At 52.3% G+C, this 15,166-nt stretch overlaps 6 protein-coding genes across 6 annotated transcripts; 5 read left to right on the top strand and 1 right to left on the bottom strand.

Moving 5' to 3' along the window:
• Nucleotides 1-1,271: 1,271 nt before the first annotated feature.
• On the top strand, nucleotides 1,272-2,981 carry N7477_005351 (DEAD/DEAH box helicase; the record flags this gene model as incomplete). Its single annotated transcript, XM_056967014.1, has 3 exons — nucleotides 1,272-1,715; nucleotides 1,772-1,994; nucleotides 2,053-2,981. 3 exons carry the CDS (start codon nucleotides 1,272-1,274, stop codon nucleotides 2,979-2,981), a joined length of 1,596 nt encoding a protein of 531 aa, XP_056821768.1.
• Nucleotides 2,982-3,538: 557 nt separating this feature from the next.
• Nucleotides 3,539-3,907, top strand: N7477_005350 (uncharacterized protein; the record flags this gene model as incomplete). The annotated part of the gene is made up of 2 exons (XM_056967013.1): nucleotides 3,539-3,582; nucleotides 3,655-3,907. 2 exons carry the CDS (start codon nucleotides 3,539-3,541, stop codon nucleotides 3,905-3,907), a joined length of 297 nt encoding a protein of 98 aa, XP_056821767.1.
• Nucleotides 3,908-4,413: 506 nt separating this feature from the next.
• Nucleotides 4,414-4,734, top strand: N7477_005349 (Arylamine N-acetyltransferase; the record flags this gene model as incomplete). The annotated part of the gene is made up of 1 exon (XM_056967012.1): nucleotides 4,414-4,734. The coding sequence occupies one exon, from the start codon at nucleotides 4,414-4,416 to the stop codon at nucleotides 4,732-4,734; it is 321 nt and encodes a 106-aa protein (XP_056821766.1).
• A 138-nt stretch (nucleotides 4,735-4,872) lies between these two features.
• N7477_005348 (NADH dehydrogenase [ubiquinone] 1 alpha subcomplex subunit 1) lies at nucleotides 4,873-5,378 on the bottom strand (the record flags this gene model as incomplete). Its single annotated transcript, XM_056967011.1, has 5 exons — nucleotides 4,873-4,893; nucleotides 4,955-5,049; nucleotides 5,116-5,119; nucleotides 5,186-5,278; nucleotides 5,331-5,378. 5 exons carry the CDS (start codon nucleotides 5,376-5,378, stop codon nucleotides 4,873-4,875), a joined length of 261 nt encoding a protein of 86 aa, XP_056821765.1.
• A 53-nt stretch (nucleotides 5,379-5,431) lies between these two features.
• On the top strand, nucleotides 5,432-9,459 carry N7477_005347 (uncharacterized protein; the record flags this gene model as incomplete). Its single annotated transcript, XM_056967010.1, has 6 exons — nucleotides 5,432-5,545; nucleotides 6,000-6,511; nucleotides 6,574-6,653; nucleotides 6,736-6,783; nucleotides 6,844-9,204; nucleotides 9,275-9,459. The coding sequence occupies 6 exons, from the start codon at nucleotides 5,432-5,434 to the stop codon at nucleotides 9,457-9,459; spliced, it is 3,300 nt and encodes a 1,099-aa protein (XP_056821764.1).
• A 3,359-nt stretch (nucleotides 9,460-12,818) lies between these two features.
• On the top strand, nucleotides 12,819-14,875 carry vosA (the record flags this gene model as incomplete). Its single annotated transcript, XM_056967009.1, has 10 exons — nucleotides 12,819-12,895; nucleotides 12,982-13,049; nucleotides 13,221-13,290; nucleotides 13,362-13,507; nucleotides 13,562-13,646; nucleotides 13,704-13,750; nucleotides 13,808-13,916; nucleotides 13,966-14,287; nucleotides 14,362-14,484; nucleotides 14,567-14,875. Coding segments are annotated over exons 1-10 (1,329 nt in total), but the record flags the coding sequence as incomplete, so codon positions are not given.
• Between the last annotated feature and the right edge of the window lie 291 nt (nucleotides 14,876-15,166).

The raw sequence follows: 15,166 nt of genomic DNA, 5'->3' as shown, positions 1-15,166 counted from the left end.
CCTCCCAGCCGACTCGTCCATCTGGTTCTCTTGCTCAATGATTCTGTGATCACAGATCATTATTGCTCTCCCAAGAACGTTGGCGGGCCCTTGTCTCTCCCACTAGTGAGACAATATTTTCCACGATCTATCTAGATAAGGACCGCAACCACGATAAGATCATACGATTGCCCAGCAATGACGTCTCTCAGTTTCTATCTCACTTCGAATAGTCGCTCTTAATGAGAGATCGCGATCGCTATCTGGCTGATCAGTCGATCTCGGGCACGGGACGCGACCCGCAACACTGATTCTTCACGCTCACGCATATTCTCGATAATAGTGTCGCTTGGTGAGATTCGCGTCCTACGCCCCAGGGGTCTTGTGAAATCCACGATTAGTTTAGAAATCATTCTCGTCTCCGCACATTCAGTGGGCTGCCGGTTTTTCAGTTGTCCCTCAGAGCATTCCGTTATTGGGCCGCTTCCTGTAGTGTTTAAACCGGAGAACTTTATGGAAGTTGAATATGAATCCCCTGACTTTCAATCATTCCATTTTTCCAAAGGATTGTGCGCCTCCTTCGAAAGGGACTTGAGATGAATCATTCGACTGTTCTTCTGCGCCTTCTGAAGGGTCCATGAAGCGCAATGAAGGGTGGAAGTCGATTGCATCTATGCTCATCCTCAAAGTCCACCTTCTTATATTCAGTGCAGGATAGACTCGCTTGGATTGTGGAATGCAATTATTATTCTGGCAGACGCGCATATTTCAATGACGCTCAGAAGGGATGTGTCCTCGAAAGCCGACGCTGAAGATGGCGAGACATGAGTCATGCAAGAATTGTTGTCAGATTTTCGCATCTTCTCCTTGTCTGATTTTTAGACCCGCGATGCCTTGTTCACATCAACTTTATCGCGTGCCCCGGAGCAGACCAACGTCTTCCAAGTTCTACAGATCTCATAGGAATCTCTAATCAATTCATTCGAGTGAGTACCTACAAGTAATAAGCACAAGTCGACAAGTAGTAGACTTCGCGGATTTCTGGAGATTTGCAGAGATACACGTACGTTCTATGTCCTGGTGGACTTTTCTTTTCCAGACATACGCTCCAGACATACGCATGTGAATCGCCCCACGTGGTTAGCGCAACTTCGTTATCAGTGATAACAGATACTGCCACGGCTCACCGTCGAAAAAAAGATACTGACCCCTAGGCTTCCAAGGTTTGTTTGAAATTTTTTTTCATTCAAAGAATCGTTCATTTTTGCAATCCAGTTTTGACCATCGACCTTATGCAAGGTCCCGGAATTGACGCTGGCGCCCAGCCGTACTCCAGTATGGCTGGGAAGCTGGACCCCAGACTCCTCAAAGCCCTTGATGTGATGGGTTTCACGGCCATGACCCCGGTTCAACAGCGTGTTCTGACCGAACTTCCCAACTGGCGCAGTGACTGCCTCGTCCAGGCCAAGACTGGTACTGGTAAAACTCTCGCTTTCCTTCTCCCTGCTTTGCACTGTCTGCTCCAAGGCCAGGCCCCTCCCAGAGGCAAGGTCGCCATCTTGATCATCACCCCCACCCGAGAGCTCGCTCAACAGATCGCCAAGTCATGCGATCAGCTCACCTCCCAACTTACGACCCCACTGGAATGTCACATTGCTGTTGGAGGAACTGCTCGCGCCTCTGCTCACAACCGTTTCATGAAGGGCGCTCCTTCCATTTTGGTGGCTACCCCGGACGTCTCAAGGATTACTTGTCCGAGGAATACACTGCCGAGAAGCTGTCTAACATTCAGACCCTGGTCTTGGATGAGGCTGATACCATGCTGGAGTCCGGTTTCATTGCTGATGTCAAGCGCATTCTGCAACTTATCCCGGCCAAGAGCACTGGCTGGCAGGGAATGTGTTTCTCAGCCACTGTTCCCCCCAAGGTCAAAGATGTCGTCAATATTGTCTTGAAGTCTGGTTACAGCAGCATCTCGACTATCGATAAGAACGAAGCCCCCCACCCACGAGAGGGTACCCCAATACCATGTTCTCATCCCGTCCGTTGCACAGACCTTCACCACACTTGCAGCTCTTCTTAACCTGGAGAGCAAGACCTGCCGCAAAATTATTGTTTTTGGTGTTACAGCAAACATGGTTGCTCTCATGGCCAATGTCTTCGCCGAGGGCTTGACTCCCTTGAAGGTTTTCGAGATCCACTCCAGACTCAACCAAAGTCGTCGTACCAAGACCACCGAGTTATTCAAGGAGGCTTCCGCCGGAATTATGTTCGCCTCCGATGTTATCGGCCGCGGAATGGATTTCCCCAATGTCGACCTTGTCATTCAGGTTGGTTTGCCGTCCAACGGTGAACAGTACGTTCACCGTGTTGGTCGTACAGCCCGTGCTGGCAACGATGGCCGTGCTATCATCCTCCTCACCGAGGCCGAGTCTTTCTTCATGAAGGTCAACCGCCACCTTCCTATTAAGCCCCACCCTCAGACCGACGCCATCAATGCGGCCGCACCCTTGACAGCGGACGCCGTCACTCAGGCCATGTACTCCATTGACGAAGAGACTAAACAACGTGCCTACTCGTCCTTTATTGGATTCTTCGCCGGCTCCGGTCTCCTGAAGCCTCTCCGTCTCGACAAAGCTGGTCTTGTCCAGATGGCTAACACGATGGCTATTGAGGGTATGGCCTGTCCCGAGCCCCCGCCCATGGATAAGAAGGTTATTGGCAAGATGGGCTTGAAGGGTGTTCCTGGTTTCAACTACGGAAGCGGGAATGACTTCAACGGAGGCGGTGCTCGCCCGCACAGCCGTTCCAATGGGCAGCACTCTGGAAAGCCCCGTGATGCCCTGAGTCCCGGAGCTGGCCGTGACCATCACGGTGGAGTTGAGAAGAAGCGCGGTGGAGGTCGCGGTGGAGGCCGCGGTGGCCGTGGTGGTGGCCGTGGAGCCCGTCGCGGCGGAGGCGGAGGTGGAGGCGGAAGCACCTTCAAGCCTCGAGGAGCTTAGATTCTTAGAGTCCTTTTTTTTTCCAACATAGACAAGATACCAAGACCATCTAGATCTTTTATGAACACAAAATTTACGCGTGCAATTGACTAGTAACTGTAGAAGTAGGGGTGGGCTACTGCAGATCGAGCTTAGTCCGACGTGAACATAATGCATAAGCCGCAGAAGAACTGGAACCCAATCTGCAGAATCCCCGTCGTGCAGAGTGGGTCAGTCAACGTAAATGACTTCTCGAAATGTAGCCCACTGAAGGAGAGGCCAAGATACTGAACATATTAAAGCAGCAGCATGTATCGAGGACGGCAAAAAAGAACAAAGTTCGACTTGTTGAAGCCTGGAGGATCACGAGGAGTAACTTGACGATATATATATCAACCTGACACTGCCAATGGTCAAGCTACAGACATATCAGTATCCAAATGAGGTGTTTCTATATTCGTTAGCCTTTATGTTTCTAGCTTTGTCTAGCAGCACAGTAATCGCTATAGCCGTTGATGGGGTACCATACTTGCAACATTGTCAGTCGTAACGCCAAGAGTGCAAAGACCATACTCCGGATGGCGGACAGCATGTGGGGCGTGGAAAAGAGTTGGGTCAACAGGTTTGGAACTCATCCCACTTGACGACCATCACGATACCCGCCAGTACGCGTTCTCTTTGGCTGTTGAACCAGAGAACCGCCCGACACAATAGGATCCAAACCGATATATACCGAGACACAATTGGAAGCGTACCTGAAGCGAATCAAATACAAGAGCTCCAAGTCACAAGATATTTCGCTTGTACAAGACGTACGGCAGCGAATCCAGAGTGATGCATTGGGTACCTTGACAGATCTCCAGCGCCATCATCTGGCAGCTATTTCCTTGGGGGAACTCAGGACTGCATTATTCACAGCACCACACCATTTCGTTGCACCCGGATAGCCTGTATGAGAAGATGGTTGAGAGAGGGTTGGATGGATACTGCATGGAGAATATGAGGCTTTTCTTTATTGTGCTACGTTCGCTGTCGCTTATGGTTTATGCTACGGGCGGTCGTGTCAGCCATGCTGCGTCAAAGGGCATTGACAACGGATTGTTTCTTTCTTTGTATGACTCTTTTCACTTCGATCTACCGATGGTATATTCTACTAACAGCTCTCAAGCGGACACTTGATCTTGATTGTCATCATTGACGGGATTCAATACATGGTAAGTACCCCCTAATCTTCATTTGCATCTACAAAGGCTGATAGTCCGATAGGTTGACACAGGGTTTGGCATCAACGGAGCTACGGCACCTTTACCTCTCCAAGAGGGCGTGGCAGCTACATGCATCGAGCCCAGCCAGATGCGTCTAGTCAGGGAGGCTATCGACGAATTTACTGATAAGACCCCAGAAAATCTGGATCTACCAGCTCAGATACACCGCAGAGAGCAATTGGCTACCCATGATCTGCTTCAACGACGTGAAGTTTCTACCGCAGGACTTTGAGGTAAAGAACTTCGCCGTCAGCCAGACCCGGACTAGCTGGTTCACAAAGACCTTTGTGTGCATGAGAATGATCATGGATGAGAATACGCGAAAAATAATTGGCCAGTGCATCATGTCCGGCCGAGAGGTCAAGCGGCGGGTGCACGGAGAGACAGAGATTCTGCAAGTGCTCCATACTAAAGAGGACCGGATCAAGGCACTGGCCAAGTACTTTGACGTGCACCTTCGCAAGAACGAGATCGAAGGCATCCGTGGGCTAACCTCCGAGCTCATATAGACTCAGATAGAACATAAATAGAACAGAAACGGTTTCGATGGTATGATACAGCGGCGTTTCTAAATAAAGTTGCGCAAGGTATGTAAGGTAATCGCGAAACAGACGAGGACATAATAAGAAGACATTGCGATTTTGAGCCTAGAAGATCCGCTTCTCGACCTGCACACTGGGTCAGCACCATTTTATAGTCGCGAGATTCACAGCATTGTCTTATCCATACCTTCCACGGGTTGCTGACGTCGAAGCCCTTGGGAGCCACATGGTTGCTGGATTGCCCGCGCTCCGAGCCGGTAAGTCGCAAGTCACGCTCCATCACTGTGTGTGGTTAGTCCTGTTGAGTTCGTTGCGGGCATTGTTTCTGTCTTTTTCATCGTTACTTACTTTGCTGTGAAATAGTTAGCCGGTGTGTTCTGTGAGTTCCGACCGCAGCCGACTTCAAGACTTGACTTACCCGATCCCAGAGGTCCCGGTTCCAGCGGGCCTTCTTGCCGTCATTGGCAAAGCCTTTCACAAAGGAGATACCATATCCGGACAGGCCGAACATCTGTGGTGGGCGTCAGTTATAGCTCCAGAGGGGATTGACGAATGAGACGCACGCCCAAGATAATCCCGTAAGGGAGCAAGGCCTCAAAGGGAACACCCATGTTGTGCGGTCGCGAAAGTCGAAGGAGAACAGTAAGAGTGACTTGAAGTCTCAATGGACCCGAATCTGGCTCGTGTCGTAGATAAAGGGCGAATTGCGGAGAGCACGAAGGAGGGGAGGAAGAAGCGTCGCCGGCAACGAGGTCTGCGTGGCCCGAAAGGGATTAGCGTAGGTTGAGTCAGCCGCCTGCAACGACACTCGCAGGGCCAAGGGGCAGCGGATCGCAGTCGATTTCCGAAGAACTCTGGCCTCGGTGCTTGATCTGTTTGTCGACGCGTCTTGTATCTCTCTTTTTTCTACATACTATTTCGTCTACCGCCTGGCGTGAGTCGCCTTTTCCCCGCGACACGCGCTTACGAATCGTGACAGCCAACTGACGCCTCTGCCTTTGTTCAGCTTGTTTGCGCCCGACGAACCTATCTTCACAGCGAAACTTGAGCTCCATGATTTAAGTCCTCGGCCTGGTCCTCCTTACCTTCCAAACTACGTTCGGAACTCCAGATGCTCCCCCGGTTCGCCACCAACGCGTGCGGGGTGGCTCTGTAGCTTGTCTCTCGTGACCTCTTTACCACTGGATATTCCGATACACGTACTTGCGCGCTATACTTAATCCAGGAGCTAGTTCGAACTGGCGGCTGCGGTGGCTTTCACCATGGCGGCGACGGTGCCGCCGGCAAACGACGACCCGGGCAAGCTCAACTCGCCTGCGGACCAGATTGACAGCGACATCGATGCGGAGGGTGAAGAGGAAACGGATTTGTACCACATGGATCAGCAACTTCAGGATGCGGTACACCGTGCATATAGCGGAGAAGAAGCTGAGGACAACGGTGACAGTGCGGACAGTGAAGCAATGCGCGATGACGCCAATAGCGATCAGCTCAGCGGCGATAATGATGAGACCGAGCCAGTCGGTGCTGTGAAGGTCCCGGAGGACGAGGCGTCTTCTGAAGACGAGGATGCGGATGCGGATGCGGATGCGGATGCTGACTCTGCGTTCGAGGACGAAAACGATCGGGATGCATCCAATGCAGAATCAAGCGAAGGTGAATCCGAGGTTGAAGAAGACTGGGAAGCAGAAAGCAATGGAGGCGAGGATGCGGACGCAGATATTCGCAGCCGCGCAAATTGCATGTAAGTCATGCAGGCTTAGACTGCAGGCTGGCCTGAGCATTGTTCATGCTAATACCGAAAAGATTCTGCACCCAAGATGAAGAACACGATCCGAGCGAGGATTTTGAAGAATGGCTGACTTGTGTGGTTTGTGGCGATCACTGTACGTTTTTTTGCAGATTCCAGCGGATCTTTCAACCTTGTCCCAATTCCTGCGTCTTTTCGCTGACTCGGCATCTCGATAGCTCATCGACAATGCGCTCGTGAACAGGAAGCTTTCAATGACACTGACGGTATGGTGGAGATAAAGTTCATTTTCGGATGGGCCCACCCGCTAACTCCTGATCGTGTAGATCCGTGGAAATGTCCCACCTGCGTTCAAAACAAGCTAGAACCCGACCCTGTGGAAAGTCCGGCATCGCAGCAAAAATCCGGGGCGTCTCATCTTCCCAAGGAGCTCTTACCTGCACACGTGGGGAAACAAGGGTCGGGATTTCATTCCATTTTTGACACCACTATTGAGGATGTTAATAGCTCCCGGTCGCTTCGAAAGCGGAAAGCTTCTTCGGTCGAAGCAGAGGAACATGTACCTGTTCTTCGCAAACGAAGACGTCAGACAGATGCTTCTGGTGCGAATGATACTCCAGTTGATGTAATAGATGGGATGATCGGTGGTCACACCCCAGCACGGCCCATGCGCCCTCGGCGAAGCCGGGCCTTGGATCACGAGCCCATTCGGATAGTCTCCAGACATGTCGGCAAACTCGTGGTAGGCTTCCGCCTGGATCAGAGCAAAGTGAGCAGAATTCTCAGCATCCCGAGTCGATCGCAGCGCGACAGGAAAAAGAAGAAGAAAGCGCCAAAGCCTTCCCCTCTGCCACAAACACCTCAAGCCCACTTTGCGCCCATCCCTCCAGCACCCTACACTTCTTTCCAACCTTTCCATGACCGAGACATCGATGACTCGAAGTCCAAACCTTATGGTGGCATTTTATCCGAGGCTGATGCGGATACATCCAAAACACTCCCATCACAAGTCGATCGCGAAAAGTTCGAGCAAGCTCGCCAGAAAGCCGAAGAAGAATGGCAACAGAAGGTCCGAGACGCGGAACTCAATGGCGAGTCAACTACAAACGTATCGCAAAAAGTGTCAGGTCCGCCCTCAAAGATTAAGTACATCAACTTCGGTGGCTACGAGATCGAGACCTGGTATGCTGCTCCTTACCCAGAGGAGTACAGCCGCAACCGTGTGCTTTATATCTGCGAGTTCTGTCTCAAGTACATGAATTCAGATTATGTCGCCTACAGGCATAAGCTCAAATGCCCCGCGAAGCATCCCCCCGGTGACGAAATTTATCGTGATGGTTCAATTTCGATCTTTGAGGTTGATGGGCGAAAAAACCCTGTTTATTGTCAAAACTTGTGTCTCCTTGCTAAACTTTTCCTGGGCTCCAAGACGCTTTACTACGATGTTGAGCCATTCCTGTTCTATGTCATGAGCGAGTACGATGATTTGGGATGTCATTTCGTTGGTTACTTCAGCAAAGAAAAACGACCCAGTTCAGCCAACAACGTCTCCTGCATTCTCACTCTCCCCATTCATCAACGCAAAGGTTACGGTAACCTTCTCATCGACTTTTCATACCTCCTTACCCGTATCGAAGGCAAGAACGGCTCACCTGAAAAACCACTCTCCGACATGGGCTTGGTTTCATACCGCAACTACTGGCGACTGATTCTGTCGTATCAACTCCGTGATTTGAAGACACCGGTCAGCATAGCAGATCTATCTGACCGGACGGGGATGACAGCTGATGACATTGTCTCTGCATTGGAAGGGCTACGCGCCCTGGTGCGAGATCCTCTTACCAAAACCTATGCATTCCGTCTTGACAGGAATTATTTCGAAGAAGTGATAAGCAAGTGGGAGAACAAGGGGTATGTGACACTTAACCCTGATGCGCTGCTCTGGACCCCATACATCATGGGTCGGAACAATCAGTCGCACTTTGACCGTGCTCCTCTCCATGCTGTTGCACCTCGGGACGGCCTTGTCGAAGATGAAGAAGAAGAGGAAGAGGAAAGGCGAAATGGTATGAACGACAATGGTCCAGATGAAACAGCTGGACCTCCTTCGACCATGGCTCTCACCAATGGTGTTCACGCAGCCGAAAGCACCGAAAGATTGGAACCTCTAATCCCCAACCCGGCAGCTGGTATCCCTCCCTCTAGGTTTGAATTGTGGCCCCCTGTGCATGTTCCTGCTCCGAGCAAGAAAAAAATTGGCCGCCCTCTCAAAGCAAACGGCTCCCGGCCCTCCATGACACCCACGACCGTTCGGACAAGTGGCCGCAACACACCTCGCAGAGCCTCTGGGCTTTCTCATTTCACACCATCTGGTAGTGTGCGTCGCGGCCGCAGCGCCAAGCTTGGCGATTCGCCAACCAAAACCAATGGTATCGATGATGACGACGAGCAGGGCGATGTGGACGAAGAGGCTGTTCTCGACCCAAGCCCTGAGGACCTGGGCACCATGGCAAATGGCATATCCGATAGTGATAAACTCTCAAAGATCAACGGTGATGACGAGGTACAAGACACCGTGGAGACGAATGGTGTTGAGCCCAAAAAATCCTCATCCGAGGAAGTCCTCGAGGCCCCCCCAGACACCTTCAAAAAGGTCCAAATCTGGTTCACACTCTCCAGGAACAGCAGTATCCCATAGATCACGGGGGAAACAAACCGAGCACCACCCCAAGACCCCGCAATCCTCTACGCGCAAAGCTCTGGTGGAGAAGATCCAAGTGGTGATCCCCGCCGAGCCTGGGTCCGCCACGCGAGAAAAGAAAGCCAAAATGGTGGCGGCGGCAGCAGCAGCGGGGACGAACGAGATCGATCCTGACGCCGACGCCGAGGGCGAGGAAGATGCCGACTACGAGGTGGACGGCGACGTGGTAATGGAGACATAAACATGACCACTTGAAGTAACGAATGACGGGTTGTGAATATCTGCTCGCCACGCATGCGGAAAGGGCGTTTGATACTAAAACTTGCATGTATTTTTTCTTTCCTGCAATTTGTGACTACCCAACTGTCTCTCTTGAGATGAGCGACAACGCGGACGTATCGGGCGCCGTCGGGTGCTTGTTGGGGATAATGTCCAAGGACGCGGTGCGGAGGCTGGCGTTTCCGTGGTTTACTTTTTTTAATCCATCTATACGATCCTATCATAAAGAGCTGCTCCCATTGTGTCGTGTTCATGCAAAGGTCCTTTGAAAGTCAGACGCGACGCGTCTAGCCAAAATTTGAGGCGTTGCGACCTGTCATCTCCCACTGACACACCTTCGGATGTTATAGGAAGTCCGGAATAGAGATAGATCAAAACCTAAACCTAACCACCCTTGTCCGTGCAGGACGGGGGCGCAAGCGTGTGAGGGGCAAAACCGGGAGGTGGATGTGATGTGTTCCAAGGGCTGAAAAACTAGTAAAGTGGAACCGGGTGGTCGGGAAATGACAATGTTTGATATCATAAAAGATTGAATATCTATCTAAGGCCTAATTGAGAATAGATGGGATGGTTTCGCATAGCTTATGAGTAGAGAAGAGACCAAGTCGTTCGATCGGCGGGATCAGCGGGGCAGAACTGTCAGGGGCGCAACAACCATGGAATGCGGGCCCTGAACGGCCACGGCACTCGTATTTTATGCTTAAACTAGGAGTTCCGTGGTTCGTAGCGGTCACTAGCTATTCAGCCCAGTCTATTGATCTACCCGACCTTTAACGGGCAGTCCACGTAGCCTGGCCGGGCGCTAAGAGGTGCCACTTCATGCAGCAATGTGTTGTTCGTCTCCACGCCCGGCAGTTAGTCTCTTAGTTTCTGCTCTCTCCCACCCCCCCCCCCCCCCTCCTCCCTTCTCCCCCCCTAAAATTTCAGGGTCGTAAAATGAAGGTGGATTTAGAAATCTCTTCCCGGAGATTTTCCATCCTTCCATGTTCCCCCGTCTTGCGTTTCCGTCTGCCTTGTTTCCTGGTCAGCTCAGCATCTTGGGGATGTTACCTTCAACTCGGACGCTCTGGTCGTTAGGAGCAAATCGGAAAGGTGCAGATGATTATCGCAGAATCGCTCTACTTTGGGGCCCTCCCCTTTCAGCCTTGATGTCGTCTGATTCTTGAGGTCCCCGCTATCTTGTGTGTCATTGATCGATCCGAAGCTTTACGGCCTTACCCGTGAACACATTTCAGGCCATTGGCCGTTGCGGATTAGACCCGAGACGAAGCCAAAGACAAGAGCTGGCGATGGCCCTTGCATGCTCATCCGCAGCACTATCGGCTATTCGACAATGCACCCGGCTCGTTGTGGGTGGGCCCGCTTGTCATATTCCAGCTGCTGCAGCCACCACGCCAGTGCTGCAAAACCCCGGCGCCCCCCCTCCCTAGGTGCCCTCAAATTGCAATGCATCAACTTCGGAGGAATATCGACCCTTTCCTCTCAAATTTTGATCAAGTGAGATGCGGGAAAATGCAGCCCTGTGCCGTGATTTCAGCCTTCGGGCATTGGGAAAAAGGCCAGGAAGCAAACAAATGAACCATGCAACAGTCTGCGGCTGAAGCGCCAGTGTGGCGCCAAAGTAGAGCTGCAAGTGAAGAACGCACCGATCTGCAAACTGCACCCACAACAGGACTGGCTTCTGAGCCGGTCGCACAGTTTCCGGCCCAAGCCCCATTTCCCAAGGACTTCGAGTGCCCTAAGGCTGTCGCGACCTCCATTTGAGGTCTCCAGTGGCCTTGGCCCCCCACGCTCTCTGAGAGGATCATTGTATCTGCACGACACACCGATGTGACGCATCGCACTGGCTCGACGTGCCAGGGTTCGTGCCCTCTTACGTTCGTTTCCCCTTGCTCAACCTCAACCCGAACCCACCATGATCATGACCCAGAATGTCTTGACTGGGCTGGACTAACACCATTCGGTCCCCTCGCCCCTGTATTCGCGTGTTATCTCTGATCCTGATCTTCATCCCTGATCTGATCTGATCTGATATCGATCAGATCTCTCGGGCAGGGCTGCTGTTATCGCATGGTGGTGCTGGTCTCCGACTTGCGGGAAAAGTACACGGGTTCGATCTCGGCTGCCGGAACCGGCGCGACCAAGGGCACTGTCACACAGAGTGCGGCGAGGATTGTCAAGCAGGGTGCAAAGCGCACAGAAAGGCCGAAGGTATGAAATACGATGAATTCCCAGTTGAAAGACCCTATGCAAAGGGATGGTCTACTGTATCGTTAGGCACGCTCAGAGACTCCCTCCCCCCCCTGGATGACATAAGAGGGAGTCAGAGCGTCCCTAAGGTTCCAGTTCACAAACCCTGACCCAAAAGAGAAAAAGGAAAAAAACATAAATAAAACTTTTGTGTTGAGGCTAACGCTAATCACCTAAACTAGATAGATCTTAGTGGGGGGACAAGGGGCGTGGCCCCCCTAAGACATTCAAGGTCCCAGATGCGGCTGTGATCTCGCATATCCGGGAAACCTCAAGCCAGCTGGAAAGGGCTCTAGTGCCAACTCAAAAGACCCAAAAGGCCCAAAAGATCCCAAGGATCAAAGAGCCGAAAAAGAAGCGCCGAATGTGCGCATCATCGCGCCTGTCAGTCCAAGTTAGCAAACCGTGGTCGAGCACAGCTAAACCCCCATCCACTTCCCCCCCTAACCACGTACGGCTCGGGTCCTAACGGTCTCAAGCCCGGGTCCTTTCTCCCCCCTTCCCCTGCTCCACCTTTCAGCTATATAGCGCCTGAAAATTTTGGCTGGAGTCCATCGTGTACCGCAATTGGCTAGCTTCTTCATTTTCGCCATCTGTGCGATCACCGCGATCACCGACTCAGGACGGTTTTGCAAAGCGGGACGCTGATTTGTTCGCGGGGAAAAATTCAAGGCCCAATCCCAGCTCGGTGAACTCACGGGCTCACTGGCTCCAAGCACTGAAGCAGTGCATCTCTGAACAACTCCAAGTGGACTCGGGATTCGAGACTCCCCAAATTACTACACCCATCTACTACGGTGACCCTGGTGGAAAACGTCACCATCCGTTTTCGTGCACCAAATTACCAAATTCGCTTCCATGGTTGCGCGCCTACCGTGAATCCCGCACCTTCCACTCTTCTCTTCCCCACTACAGCTCTTTCTTTTCTTTGGTATCGGCTTTGACCCATTCTTTCTTTCTACACTTATCTGCTGGTTTCTGGGATTACGGGATTCCTGGTTTCCGTGTCTTAATTTTCGTGGATTACTGGATCAAACCACCAGTCTCTCTCTGGTGGTTCCTGCTTGCTATACCGTTGGGTTCCACTCATCCGTCTTGATGAGCGTAGCCACGTTCTCCGACGCCTCTCTCTCGCGCGAAGCCCAGAGGTTCGTCTGAATCAGCTGCTTTTCCGAAGTCGCAACTCTTACTCGGTGGTCCAGGGACTCCCACTGACTATGTTAACCAACACCAGTTCTGACTTTGACCTGACCATTCGCCAGCAGCCCGACCGGGCGCGCGTGGCCGGGGGCAAAGAGAAAGGTACGTGCTTCGGCATTCTTCCTATCGCTTCTCTCTCGTTCCCTCCAACTTGTCCGCGCTTCGTTCCGCCGATCTGAAGCCCGGTGGCGGGGGGGATTGGGTGGAGGTGAAGCCGGCGTGAATCGTCCGTCAGATGGGTAGAGTACAGCTACTAACGATCACCGCCTACAGAGCGCAAACCCATCGATCCGCCCCCGATCGTCCAGCTAAGGGTGCGCGAGGAGGGTTCCTATCTTGCACAGTAAGTGTTTCAGCACCCGGAGAGGTCACGAGGGCTGTTCGTGGCCTTTTGGTTACTAACCCGGCCCCCAGACACTACCTACAAAGCCCCTACTATTTTATGTGCTGCAGCTTGTACGATGCCTCAGAAGATCGTCCAGTGCCTGTAGCTCCGTCGACGGCCTTGGCAGGGACCCTGGTGTCGTCTCTTCACCGGCTGAAGGACGTGGACAACAGCGGTAAGTGGGCTCAAGCTGCAGAGCTAGCTTTGCACGCATACTAACAGCAAGCAGATGGCGGGTTTTTTGTCTTCGGGGATCTATCCGTTAAAATCGAAGGCGAGTTCCGGCTGAAGTTCACCTTGTTCGAGATGCGAAAGTGAGTGTGCCCCTGTGCGGTCGCAGCTTCGGTGAGCAGACGCTGACTCGGATTCAGGGAAGTGGTCACCTACTTGAAGACCATTGTGTCGGAGCGTTTTAGAGGTTAGAGACTCCTGAAGACTGAAAATGAACTTGAACATGCAACTGACAATCATCCAGTGTCACCTCCCAAGAACTTCCCGGGCATGATGGAGTCTACTTTCCTCTCCCGGTCGTTCGCGGATCAAGGAGTCAAGTTACGTATTCGCAAGGAGCCTCGGACCATGATGTAGGTGACGGTAACGTGCTGGACTAGGATCGTACTGACTGTACCCTAGGAAACGCTCGGCTCCTCGACCAGATGAGTTTCCACAAGCGATGCCTCCAAGGTCACCAGACCGTCAATCAGTTCAGATCCCCCCTGCAACGGGCTTTACGGGTTATCCGGCCCAGGCTAGAGACTATACGTATTATGGAGCTCCTCCAGTCAAGCGGCACCGTACCTCGATTGACTACGGCCGCCAGAGTATCTACGACGCAGAGGGAAGGATGGCTCGTCCGATGGACTCCTACGGTCAACCGGCAACCATGTACTCTCAGGCAGGCGCATACCAAACCCCGATGCAGTACTCGACTGGACAAGTGGTGCCAGATTACGGGGTTCGTTCCATCCATCCCGAGAGATTTCATATGCGCCAGATCAAAGCTCTTTGACTAACTTGCGTCCTTGGCAGATGTCCTACGGTCTACCGCCTTCAGCACCCATGTCTCAAATGTCTGACCCATCGGGTCAAATTCGCCCCAGCCAGCAAGCGACGGTGGGACAGCTCATGGCGATGAATCAGCCTGGCACACCTGTACGGCACCCCTCCGCCAACCAGTGAGTGTTGGAGTGAGAAGTCCCCTGCTAAAGATTTCTTTTCTTTTGGCTCCTGATAGACCCCGGATTCGACAAGCGCGATGATGGCTCAGGGGTATCCTCGGTCCGGATACCAGACGAGTTCTACCACGCTTCCTCCCCTCCGGAGCGGCAATGGGACCGCGCGAGGCTATTATGACCAGCCGGACCAGCCCTCTTCCTCGGCCACCCCCATCCTCCCTTCTCAAATGGCTCCCGATGGCGATCGATATGGCTCTGCCGGCCCAGCGGCCTTTGATCCCCCCCGGGTCGACGCACGGAACTTCGCCTTGATGGATCTCTTTTACCTTTCATACGCTCGTTCTCGCCGGGTTGCTGTGACCTCGAAGGTCCTCTCTGGCTGTTACACTTTACACTGGTTTATTCTTTATTTTCTTTATTGTCTGTCTGGATAGACTGGGGTGGGTTTTAGATATCACTTTTGGTTTTACATTGGGTGGCTTGGGATTGGATTCTTTACTGTTACAGGCGCTGGTAGAAGGAAAGGAGGGAGGGAGGTTCTTGTCTTTTTTCTCAAAAAGTGTGATCGTTCTCAATCCTTCGTGTATATAGGGCCTTTTACAGTCACTCTGTGTGTTTTAATGTTTGCAATCGATGGCTTATGCTCCTGCCATGCTCCT

The sequence above is a fragment of the Penicillium maclennaniae genome (assembly GCF_028827695.1).
Source record: "Penicillium maclennaniae strain IBT 15551 chromosome Unknown utg000005l:1.0-2652337.0:1.0-2654196.0, whole genome shotgun sequence".
Classification (NCBI taxonomy): Eukaryota; Fungi; Ascomycota; class Eurotiomycetes; order Eurotiales; family Aspergillaceae; genus Penicillium; species Penicillium maclennaniae.
Note: the sequence above shows the minus strand (reverse complement) of the source record. Positions and strands in the feature narration are given on the sequence as shown.